General features: G+C 54.4%; 2 protein-coding genes across 2 annotated transcripts; one reads left to right on the top strand and one right to left on the bottom strand.

Moving 5' to 3' along the window:
• The first annotated feature begins 275 nt into the window (after window positions 1–275).
• GDF15 (growth differentiation factor 15) lies at window positions 276–2253 on the top strand. The gene is made up of 2 exons (XM_052644329.1): window positions 276–558; window positions 1610–2253. Exons 1-2 carry the CDS (start codon window positions 276–278, stop codon window positions 2251–2253), a joined length of 927 nt encoding a protein of 308 aa, XP_052500289.1.
• Window positions 2254–5398: 3145 nt separating this feature from the next.
• LRRC25 (leucine rich repeat containing 25) lies at window positions 5399–8432 on the bottom strand. Its single transcript, XM_052644140.1, has 2 exons — window positions 7646–8432; window positions 5399–5749 (listed from the first exon to the last, which is right to left on the bottom strand). The coding sequence occupies exons 1-2, from the start codon at window positions 8425–8427 to the stop codon at window positions 5611–5613; spliced, it is 921 nt and encodes a 306-aa protein (XP_052500100.1). The 5' UTR covers window positions 8428–8432; the 3' UTR covers window positions 5399–5610.
• Between the last annotated feature and the right edge of the window lie 3727 nt (window positions 8433–12159).

The following is a 12159-nucleotide window of genomic DNA, read 5'->3' as shown; positions in this document are numbered from 1 at the left end:
TCACAGTAGAGAATACTGAGGCTCAGAGGGCTCTTGAGGGGGGTTCCCCAGCATACCTGGGAGCAACACCACCACCACCCCCCACCCCACCCCATCAAAAGCACCGCCTTCTGAAAAGCAGCGGAAGACCCCGCCCAGTTTTGGTCCGTGGAGTGTTTACTCTGCACCCACGGCAGGCGGGACCAGGCAGGCGGGGGCGGACAAAGTCCAGGGAATATAAAGGCTGGTCCAGCGGCGACCGGTCAGTCCTAGTTTAGAACTTAACTAACATAGCTATGCCTGGTCAGCGACCGGCAGCGCCACATCGCTCTCTGATGTTGCTGATGCTGCTCATGTTCTCCTGGCTGCGGTCGGGAGGTGCCCTGTCTCTGACCCAGGAGCACCTCCAGATTTTCCAGGAACCCTCAAACGTGCACTCCAGCCTGGACATCTCCAGATTCCGGGAGTTGCGGAAACGCTACGAAGATCTGCTGACACGGCTTCGAGCGAACCAGACCTGGGAAGACTCGAACCCGGAGCTCATGCCCCCTCCTCAAGTCCGTGTAGTCACTCCAAAACGTGAGTAAAATCTCGGAGACCCCACCCTGGGCAGCTCCAGTCATCTAACTGGTGGTTCTTAGACCTACCGCCGAGCCTCAGTTTCCCCATCGGTGAACCAGGCAAGAAAGTTGCCCCTTGGGGGAGCAAAAGACCAGACGTGCAGCGGGACCAGGCGAGGCTTAGCCAATCTGAGATGTTACAACACCTCCCGGGGTCGCGTGGGGAAACTAAGGCCAGAGAATCCAGCGACTCCACTGAAGACTCAAAGAACCCAGGAGAACCCGGAGACAAGGTCGGGCTAGGGGGTGTGGTCCCTGCCCTTGGATATAAGGAAAGGGCTGTTTGTACGGGGGATTTCCCGGGGGAAAGATCCAGGTGTCCCGCGGAAGGAAGGGAAGGGGGGAGGACTGAGCGGTGCGCTGAGATGCGCTAAACCTCCTTGGGCTGGTTCCGAATCTGATGCAATCGCACGCCAAGACTCTGCTAAAGGTGCATGTGACTGGTGTCTTAGCGAGGGAGTGGAGTATATTCACGCTCTCCACCGAGCCTCCAGCAGGCGGAGCAAGCGCAAGATCTGGGCTGCGTTAGGAACTGGGAGGAGTCAAGTCAGAAGTGAGAGCTCTTATCCCACCTTAATCCCACTTGTGCCGTGGGACTCCAGGAGAAAGAAGGAGGCAGAGACAGCGTTGGAATCGCAGACTCTCTAAAGCTCAGATATTCATTCATTCCCGCGGGTACTAACTAAGCATCTACTGTGTGCCAGGCACAGTGGTGACCAAGGAGTCAGAAGTCCCTGCTGTGATTCTCATTTGGGGGAGGCAAATGATAGACAGCCAAATGAAATCGATCGATGCCAACTTCAGTCAGGCTGGAGTGGTATGTTAACCAGCCACGCTGAGATTCAGGGGAAGAATGTGGCCGGTAGACAAAGTGGCCTGTGCAAAGGCCCTGAGGAAGGATCCAGCTTGGGGTGTTGGAGGAAATGGCACAAACACCACCACCACCACCAACCCGCGCTCAGCACACGGTAGGCCTGTGAGTGACTAGCTTTCTTTCCTCTTTTCCATAGTGCGACTTGGGCCAGGCGGCCACCTGCACCTGCGCATCCCCCGGGTCAACTTAACTGAGGGACTCCCTTCAGCCTCCCGCCTGCATCGGGCCCTTCTCCGGCTGTCCCCGAAGGCGTGGAGCTCGTGGGACGTGACGCGGCCACTACGGCGACAGCTCACACTCGGAGGCTCCCGGGGTCCCTCAATACGCCTGCGACTGTTAGCAAGACCGGACCAGTTGCAGGAGGCGTTGCCTTCTTCACCACCCCAGCTTGAGCTGCACTGGCGGCCAAGCGCCACCAGGGGGCGACGTCACGCGCATGCTCACACTCGGGACGGCTGCCCGCTCGGGAAGGGGCGCTGCTGTCATTTGCAGAGCCTGCGCGCGTCGCTTGAGGACCTGGGCTGGGCCGACTGGGTGCTGGCGCCGCGGGAGCTGGATGTGCGCATGTGCATCGGCGCGTGCCCGAGCCACTTCCGGTCCGCTAACACGCACGCGCAGATGCAGGCGCGCTTGCATGGCCTGAACCCTGATGCTGCTCCGGCGCCGTGCTGCGTGCCTGCCAGCTACGAGCCGGTGGTGCTCATGCACCAAGACAGCGACGGCCGCGTGTCACTCACGCCCTTTGACGACCTCGTGGCCAAGGACTGTCACTGCGTGTGAGCGGCCCTGGTCCTTCATTTATGGCGTGGGCGCACTGGAAAGACTTCGGTTGTCCTTGCCTGTCTAGTGGGCTCCTGGAACCTGAAATACCCTGTTCATGACCGTTGCTGTCTGCTCCCTCCCCCCTAAACCTATGTATTTATATTTCTATTTATTATTAATTTATTGGGGTCGTCTGCCTGGGAACTAGGGGGCTGGGGAGGGGTGGTCTGACAGGGTGTGTGTTTATGAAAAACCCTGGTAATAAACGTGAAGCTGTCTGACCAGCCTTCTGTGGTGTCCAGCCTGGAGTCAATTACCTTGGGAAGAGCCCACCCGCACCCCTAGCCCCGTTGGCCTCAGTTCCCCCAGGGGATCTGATATGGGATGATTGAAACAGGCCAGGGAATGGGTGGCAGGACGTTCTTTGGGGATGCCAGGAAACTGGGTGATGCTCGTGTGGGATTCCCTGGTGGTTCAGACGGTAAAGAATCTGTTTGCAATTCAGGAGAGGGGCGGGGTTTGATCCCTGGGTCAGGAAGATCTTCTGGAGAAGTGAATAGCTACCCACTCCGGTATTCTTTGTGTGTGATTTTATTTGTTTTTAAAAATTTATTTATCTTTTAATTGAAGGATAATTGCTTTTTAAAATTTTGTTTTCTGTCAACACTCCCAACACTCCACTATTCTTGCCTGCAGACAAAGACAGAGGAGCCTGGTTGGCTATACATTTCATGGGGTGGCAAAGAGTCAGACACGGCTGAGTGACTGACACTTTCTTTTCACTGTCAGGACATCCATGGGACCCACAGGCAGCCGGGGACATCCCTCTCACTGTTTCTGTGTTTCTCTCCCTCCCTGCTCCTCTGCTTCTGTTTCTGAGACCCTTCTGGGTTTTAAGTCTCCCTCCTTGTCTTCTCATCTCTTGGTAGTCCAGTCTCTGTAGGTATCTGGCCCCGTCTTGATCACCATCCTGCAGTCTCTCCCCCCATGGGGGTCCCCTTTCCAAACCTGGGCAGCCCAGAGACACGTCCATCTGCCACCAAGTGCACTGACCTAGAGGAGTCCCTGTCCCTCTGCTGTTTGTGGCACCTCCCTTCATGTTAACGGTGCGTCTATCCTTTCATGTAAAAAGAGCATGCGTGGAGGGACTTCCCTGGTGGTCCAGTGGTTAAGATTCCATGCTTTCACTGTTCGACCCCTGGTCAGGGAGCTGAGCATGGCTCATGCCTCATACCAGTGTCAAAAAAAAAGAGTATGGAGAAAAAAGGCGTGAAGAACATTTTCATGCACGTCACATCTCCCAGGTTATATCCTTTTCTACTTAGGATCATGAAATTGCTGAGATGTGCCAAGTCCAGCCCCCTCCTCACTTGCCTGTTCACCCTGAGGAACTGGAACAGGGATCTGGAGGAGACAGTTCCAGCTCCAGCAGTGAGTGCAATGTGCCCCCTGTGAAGCCCCCCACCCAGAGGCAGATTGGAATGACTAGGTGCCCCTGAATGTATTTAATGGGTACCCACTTTGTGCCAGGCCTTGGCTGTGCCCTGAGGGGAGGAAGTGACAAGGTAGGCAAAAACCACTCCGTTCCAGCTCGGTCAAGTGCAGGAGACAAATGAATACAAGAGAGTAAGATGAATGAGTAATGAATGAGTAAGAGAGCAGTCACAGGGGAGCACCTGATTCGCAGGAAGGACTGTGCCAAGGAGTCAACCCAGGCAATGCATCAGTGAACAGAGGGAGACAGATGACTGGGGGCAGGAGTGGGGGCTTGAGCCATGTAGCACCGGGATGCAGGGGTGCAAGGAAGCTGAAGACCCTCATAGGTCACCCCTCCCACTTTGGGTCACTCCCAGGTGGTGTGATTCAATAAGACTCCATGTCAGGATGACCCAGAGGCAGCAGATGCTATGCTGAGTCTTCCCAAACACCAAGTGTTGCCTTTGCTGGACGCCACTGCCCATGTGTCTTTTCACGCCTCCAAGCTGGTCCCCTTGCCCAGCATGCCTTGTCCTTTCTACTTCTCAAACACCTATGCATCCTTCAAAACCCACTCCAGATTCCCCTCTTACATACAGCCTTTTAAAAATGCCTTCATTCATCTCTCTCTGGGGATCCTGGCTCTCACTTTCCCTCTGGTCCAGGCTTGACCTCCCAGGACTGGGGCTGTCTGTGTCAAGCTCTGTCTCCCGTAGTCTGAGGGCTTGACAGAAGCCAGGCTGGGGGCAGCTGACAGAAAACCCGGCTGAGGCATGAGCTGGGCAGCGATGAACTCTACCTGAGGAAGAACCAGCTTCTTGGAGTGGCACTGGTGCTGCCCCTAAGGATGAGTTGAGGTGTCTCAACACATTAGAGGAGAAGGCGATGGCACCCCACTCCAGTGTTCTTGCCTGGAGAATCCCAGGGATGGGGGAGCCTGGTGGGCTGCCGTCTATGGGGTTGCACAGAGTCAGACACGACTGAAGCGACTTAGCAGCAGCAGCAGCAGCAGCAACACATTAGAGCTAAAACAACCTTAGAGACCAATTCTAATCACCCTGTTTTACACGTGGGGGAACTGACACCCAGAGGTTTCACGGCGGGGTCAGGAACTGGACCCGTGTTGCCCAGGCCAGAGTTCTACACCTGCATACAGATGCTTAAGAGTGAGAAGATGTGGAAGGGGATGGCAGTCTGGGCAGACAGATGGCATGCGTAAGGAAATGAAAGCTGCAGGAGGGAAGTGAGCTTGATGGGATAGGAGGCCCAGATCAGAAGGGCAGAGAAATGGGAGAGGGTGGTGAGTTGGACAGGGCTGGGTCCACGCAGGTCTCAACCACCAGGCGGAGAATCTGGGGGCACTGGGGAGCCACAGAGGGTGTGTGAGCAGGGGAGGAGCACAGTCCTATTGTTGAGTTAGAAAGACCCTTCTGAGTCTGATGTGGGCTGCCTTGGGGGCCAAGACGATACCAGGCATCTAGAAAGGGGCCTGAGAGGGACAGAGGGGAGAGACTGGGGGGTTGGGAGCAATTGAGGAGTCTCAGAGTTCTTGTCTTGGGAGCTCAAGAAATCTGCACTCTGAGGAGCCCACTCACCAGCAGCCTCGTCTGTCCTGAAGAATTTATTTGCGCAATGCTTGCACACTGACGGAATGCCAACAGAGTTCACACATTGACTCTCCCATCCCCATCCACGTTGGGGTCTCTCCTCCCCTTCTGGCAGCCCAGTGGCCGGGGGCAGAATGGGCTAGGGATGGGGCTCCAGAGCTGCTCTGGAGCCTCAAGGATGACCCTCCCCTGGTGCCATTCCTCAGACGGGAGGACTGAAGCCAGGGAGGAGCCAGAATGCCCCGTCACCTGGAAGGGGACAGGCGGGAGTCTGAGATGGTGAAGATGTTGCTCAGCGCCCGGGGACCACATACTCCTCGTCATCCAATGGGACCTGGCCCAGCGACTGCAGGTTGCAGTAGACAGGCTGGGACTCGTGCTGGAGGCTCTCATAGGTCATGTAGAAGTCGCCGCCCTCTGAAGGGGGAGACCTATCAGGAAAAGACAGATGGGAGTTCAGGCAGGACTCAGGGAGCAGGCACATCAGCTTTTAGAGGCAAAGTAGTTAATGGTGGTTGAGTCCACTCCTAATTACATATGGGGCTTCCCTGGTGGCTCAGAGGTTAAAGTGTCTGCCTGCAATGCGAGATCCCCTGGAGAAATTACATATGAGAGGAGTGGGGAACGGGGCAGCAGTCTCCCAGCCTGGCCCAACTTTCTGTGAGGAAAGCAAGAAGGGGGCAGTGACTCGGGGAAGATTCTGTGCCTTCAGCATTGCAATGCTGTGGTCCGAGGACCTTGAGTCATGGCAGGGTTTTTTTTTTTTTTTTTTTTCCCCTCTTCCCTAAAGCTGAGATAGTTGCCCTTTTTTTACATTCAAATTTAGTTTTGGGTTTCCTCTTGAAAAAATGGAAGCTCTGGTGCCTGGAGCTGAATCAGTGCCCCTTCAGATGGGAAAATTTCTCCCAGGTCTCCTGAAGCAACTGACTTTGGGCCTCGATACAAAAATCTCTGAGCCTCAGTTTCCCCACCCATTCAATGGATCAGAGGGGATGGTAGCTTCTAGGAATGTCTTGCTATGGTGGGCAAGACCCCAGAGAAGAACTTTCCTGCCTCCAGAACATCCTAAACCCACCCCTGGCTCCTCCTGGAACAAAGGCCCTATTGACTAAGTGGTGTCTATCAGTCATGTATACTTTAGTATAAATTGCTCCAAAATACATAAATGGTTGTATGGGGATGGAAGTCAGGGTTTGTTCTAGTCTCTGCTTCTGACCTTGAGGAAGTCATTCTCCTGCCTCCCAGAACCTTCATTTCTTTCTTTTTTTTTTTTTGGCTGTGCCACCTAGCTTGTGGAATCTTAGTTCCTGGACCAGGAATTGAACCTGCACCCTCAGCAGTGAAAGCACAGAGTCCTAACCACTGGGCCACCAGGGAATTTCCAGAAACTCTATTTCTGCAACTGTGAAGTGCAGGATGAGATTGACACATTCTATTGTAAGCAATGTTTTAGAGGAGCCTGGCCCTGAGATCTTGGGGACAGCGAAGCAGAGCAGGCATCAGTACATACACTGCCTTAGGAAGTCTGGTGCCTTCTACTCCCTACCGCAGACCACTTCTGCTTTTGAGCCGTATCTGTGTCTGCTTTGCATATGCTCTCATTTCTCATCAATAACTTCCCACAGGCCTCCCCATCTTTTGGATTCTGCTGCCCAGCCCAGTTGCCCAGCCTTCTTCCCTTCCTGCTTGAGTCCTCTCAGCCCCCTCCAACCTCAGCCCTGAAGTCTTGCCTTCTCAAAACACATTCACAGCAGTCTCTGTTCTCTTCCACCTCTGGGCCTTTGTTCCTCCTTGTGCCTGTCCCCCTAGAAACCCCCTCTCTCACCCAACCTGGAAACAGAGCCATCTGTCTAAGCCTAGCCCATTTGGGGGGCAGGGCTTTGTGGGGGTAGAGAGACACAGATGGCTTTCTTGGCATCTCCTATGTGTCAGGGAGAGATGGGGATGTGGTCCCATTTTACAGAGACAGAATCAGAGGTTCAAAGGCAGCCTGGGGTCACACGAGATCTAAGCCTAGGCTGCTGACCGTGACCACAGAGCCCCCACCACCTTGAACAGCTGCCTCCTCCCTCCGCATCCTTGTCAGCCAGAAACTGGGTTTGCAGGTCATGCAGGGGGATGCCTGTCTTCTGTACAGGAACTCGCTGAACCCAGCTCTGTGAGGCGGAGGGCTGTTATTAATCCCATTTTATCTAGGAAGAAACTGAGGCCCAGAGAGGGGAAACTACTTGCCCAAGATCACGCAGCCTATAAGAGGCAGAGCCAGGAGTTGGACCCTGGCCATCCAGCTCCAGAGACTCACAGACACACGTGTGTGGGTCACTCACCTGTGTTCATCCCACTGGTGTCTGGCAGCCGGTGTGCCCACGAACATGTTCTCGTAGTCAGGGGTGGAAGATCTGGGCAGGGTGTTGGCTGGGGGCTTAGGCCTGCGGCCTTGGCTACTGTATCTTGACAGCCGGCCCGAGCCAGACCTGGAGCCATCCTGAGCAGCCCACGTTTTGCTCAGGTTCTGGCCCATCCGATGTCTACAGAGTCTCCAGGCCAGCACCGGGCCGGCAATGGCAAGCACAAGCAGCAGGCTTCCGCTGGCCGCCAGTGCGCCAATGGTTGTCTTGGTCAGGCCAGAGGGGCAGCTCACGTCCAAGAAGACAGAGAGGTTGTGCCAGGCACCAGTGGGCACATGTAGGCACTTTGGAAGCTCTGGGCCAGAGCAGTTGTCCTGCCGGTCTGTGTGCCAGTCTAATAGGGCACAGCTGCAGTCAGCCTGCAGGTCGAGGTCACAGCGTTTGGCCAGCGCCCTGTCCACGAAGTCCAAGGAGTTGTTGGTCACAATCAGTAGCTGCAGCCGCTCCAGGTCACTGAAGAAGGACCCTGGGAGCCGTTGAAGGCCGTTCGCAGACAGGTCGAGGAGCTGCAGGGATCTGGCCCGCAGAGACTGGTTCTGAGGTAGCTGGCTCAGGATTTGGCCGCTGAAGTTGAGGCAAGTTTCAGTGTATTCCGTAGTCCAGTTCACGTCCCCCGAGAACACGCTGCATGACGAGGTCTGGCTGCCTGCCTGGTGCAGCAGCAGTGGCAACAACAGCGCCCACGTCAGGGCACCCCCCATTCAGGCAACCTAGGCAGAGACACCGGAATCCAAGCCCCGACCTCAGCTTGTGGTCACCCTCCCCCTTGCCACTTGTATATAGATAGATAGATAGATGTATATATTTTTATAGCTCAGGCCACTTCTGAAGTGTTAAAACAGCAGCCTTTCACTGGTTGCTCCTCTTTGATTGGCTCTGGCCTCAGTCTCCCCTTCTGGGGAATGGGTACCTAACCCTGATGCCTCAGGGGCTTGAAAGGCAATGAGGAGACTTGGCCCAGTCAGCCCCTTCCCTTTCTCTCAGATGTGCCCCTTCGGGCTAGGTTGCCCAATTTCCCGAAATATTTTGGGAGAGCTAGCCGCCTGAGACAGGACTATATGCAAATGAGCTGTTGCCCCAGAAACGACCCCGCCCCTCTGCCTTTCTTCCGAACTGCAGGGGACTGGGAGTCTGGGTCTGAGAGTCTTGGGGTGGGGTGCTGACGAGTACCCCCCGCCCCCACCCCACCCCCCCACCCCCACCGGCTCTGGTTTGCACAGACCCAAGTTCCAATGCCTCCTTCCTACCTTTCTGGTCCTACTGCCCGGCCTTGGCCTCGGTCGTGCTGGAAGTTGCCGGCAGCGTGGTGGCTCACCTGGACGTGGGGGTCAGAGGGTCCGACCCTCCCCGGCTTCCGATCCACTGCGATGCCTTGCGCTCCTCGCGCTCTGCACCGAGCTGCTCATGGGGAAGAGGAACTGGTGCCGAGTGAAGTGCAGAGGGGAAGAATACAGAAGACCCAGAGACCCGCCCCCGCTCCGCTCCCGCGGAAGGCCTCAAGAATCGGGATTCTCACGGGAGGGGCAGGGGCAGGAGGCCTCCTTCCTTCTTGCTGAGACCCAACGACTATATGTCCCCCAGTGACACCCCAACTAACTGCTACCTCATCAACTCACTCTCACTTCCCAGTCTCAGCTCAGTTGACTCCCAACCCATGCATTCATTTATTCATTCAACAAACATTATCCATGCTGAGCCTCCCAAGAGGCTCCGCCTCCGGTCGGTATCTCTAGGAGCATCCAGTCTTGGAAAAAGATAAAGCTGGAAACAGACATCCCCAGTCTGATGGAGTCAGGTCAAGGTCGGCGTGAGGGTCAGGGTACTGGAAGGTTTCCTGGAGAAGGAGGCATTAGAGGTGGGGTTTCAACACATGAATGGGAGTTTGCCAAGGATTCCTAAAACCTGCGCTTGATATTCCAAGCTCTTACACTCCCCCACAGACTCAGAACTCTCCTTGTGTATGAACATGCTGTGGCGGAGCATTGAGAGGAGGGCTCGCTGGGGAAGAGGACTTTGAGTCTGGGGCTTGGAGGAAGAGTTGCAGTCGCAGGCAGAAATGAGCGTGTCGCAGACTGCAGCGAGAAGCCGCAGCAGGAGCACAGGCCCTGCCGCTTGAGAAGACATGCCGGCCTGGGATAGAGCGGTTAAGAGTGGCAGCCTCGTTAGGAGTGGAGTGGCTGGAGGGGCGAGGCTAAGTGGAGGAACTGGCGATGGGTGGGGGCCAGGTGGCGAAGGCCTCCAAAGCCAGGCTTTACTCCCAGGGCCAAGGCAGGTGTGTGAGCAGGGCAGGGGCATTGTGTGAAAATATTCTTCTGGAGTGAGCCTGGGCTCTGGAGGTGGGGAACCCTTCCAGGAGCCTGCAGTCTCAGGAGGAGAGGGCAGCCTGAGTCAGATCCCAGGAATAGTAACACAAGAGAGACTGGGGCGACTGCCCTGGTGGTCCAGTGGCTAAAACTCAGTGCTGTCAATGCAAGGGACACAGGTTCAATCTCTAGTCACGCCACATTGTTATTCAGTCACTCAGGCATGTCCGACCCTTGCGACCCATGGACTGCAGCACTCCAGGCTTCCCTGTCCTTCACCACCTCCCAGAGTTTGCTCAAACTCATGTCCATTGACTTGATGATGCCACCCAACCATCCCGTCATCTGTGGTATGGAAAAAAATAAAATGAGGGCTCGAGGAGGGAATGGGCACAGGTGGGCTGGGAGAGGGTCTCCGCCTCACTGGGGTCCTGGCTTTAGGCAGACAAATTCAAATCCTTTTCAGCTCCTGGCTCACCGCTTGACCGTAACTGTTCTTTATCGTAGTTTCCACATCTGTAAAATGGGATAAATGTCAAGAGTCTTCTCCTGGACTCTGGAAGGCTGGAGTCTATACTCCCCAATCTATCCCCTCTCCTCAGGCTCTGCCCCTTTCTATCTTCAAACTCAGAGGAGTTTTGCATATTTATTAGATGTGCAAAAATTCAGAAGTGTGATGAGCCCCTGAGCTGGCCAGGATGTGGGGAGGCAAGCAGCCCCACACGTTGCTGGGGGCGCATCAGTAGCTCAGAGCGATGGAAGGCATCCTGTGACGGGCATTCTGAATGCCCGGGCCCTCAGATCCAGCATCCCACTCCTGGGACTCTCCAGTAGGTGAGTGTTTACAAAATGATAGGAGCGCGAACTGATGAGGGGATAAACTAAATGTGGTCCATCTATACAGTGAATATTATTTGTCCATAAAAAGGGATGATGTTGGGGCTTCCCTGGTGGTTCAGAGGTAAAGAATCCACCTGCCAATTCAGGAAACACGGGTTCAGGTCCTGGTCCGGGAAGATCCCACATGCGGCACAGCAACTAAGCTCACGCATCGCAACTATTGAGCCTGCGCACTAGAGCCTGGGAGCTTCAAGTACGGAAGCCCGAGAGTCCTAGAGCCCAAGCTCTGCAGCGAGAGGAGCCGCCGTAATGAGAAGCCTGTGCACCGCAATGAAGAGGAGCCTCCGCTCACAGCTAGAGAAGGCCCGCACGCAGCAGCAGAGGCCCACACAGCCAAAAGTAAATACATACATTTTAAAAAAGGAATGAAGCTCTGGGACCTCCCTGGTGGTCCAGTGGCTAAGATGCAGCACTCCCAATGAAGGGGCTTGGGTTCCGTTCCTGGTTGAGGAACTGGATCCCACATGCCACAACTAAGAGTCTGCATACCTCGAAGGGAAGACCCTGAATGCCTCAGCTGAAGATTCTACTTGCCGCAACTAAGACCCAGCGAAGCCAAATGAATAAACTTTAAAAAGGAGTGATGCTCTAAATCACAGCAGGAGCCTCTATGACCCACCTCCCAGAGTAATGGAAATAAAAGCAAAAATAAGCAAATGGGACCTAATTAAACTTAAAAGCTGTTGCACAATGAAGGGAACAATAAGCAAGGTGAAAAGACAGCCTTCAGAATGGGAGAAAATAATAGCAAACGAAGCAACTGACAAAGAATTAATCTCAAAAATATATAAGCAGCTCATGCAGCTCAATTCCAGAAAAATAAACGACCCAATCAAAAAATGGGCCAAAGAACTAAATAGATATTTTTCCAAAGAAGACATACAGACGGCTAACAAGCACGTGAAAAGATGCTCAACATCACTCCTTATCAGAGAAATGCAAATCAAAACCACAATGAGGTACCATTTCACGCCAGTCAGAACGGCTGCGATCCAAAAGTCTACAAGCAATAAATGCTGGAGAGGGTGCAGAGAAAAGGGAACCCTCTTACACTGTTGCTGGGAATGCAAACTAGTACAACCACTATGGAGAACAGTGTGGAGATTCCTTTAAAAACTGGAAATAGAACTGCCGTATGACCCAGCAATCCCACTGCTGGGCATACACACCGAGGAAACCAGAATTTAAAAAGACACATGTACCCCAGTGTTCATCGCAGCACTGTTTATA

This window comes from Budorcas taxicolor, chromosome 7 (genome assembly GCF_023091745.1).
Source record: "Budorcas taxicolor isolate Tak-1 chromosome 7, Takin1.1, whole genome shotgun sequence".
NCBI lineage: Eukaryota > Metazoa > Chordata > Mammalia > Artiodactyla > Bovidae > Budorcas > Budorcas taxicolor.
This window is presented reverse-complemented; position numbering and strand designations above follow the sequence as displayed.

What these genes read in the sequence shown, in the direction of transcription:
- GDF15 (XM_052644329.1), top strand. Translation starts at nt 276, where the DNA reads ATGCCTGGTCAGCGACCGGCAGCGCCACATCGCTCTCTGATGTTGCTG. An exon ending in CCGTGTAGTCACTCCAAAAC is followed by an intron (nt 559 to 1,609) that starts GTGAGTAAAATC and finishes TCTTTTCCATAG; the next exon opens with TGCGACTTGGGCCAGGCGGC.
- LRRC25 (XM_052644140.1), bottom strand. Translation starts at nt 8,427, where the DNA reads ATGGGGGGTGCCCTGACGTGGGCGCTGTTGTTGCCACTGCTGCTGCAC. An exon ending in CACCAGTGGGATGAACACAG is followed by an intron (nt 5,750 to 7,645) that starts GTGAGTGACCCA and finishes TTTTCCTGATAG; the next exon opens with GTCTCCCCCTTCAGAGGGCG.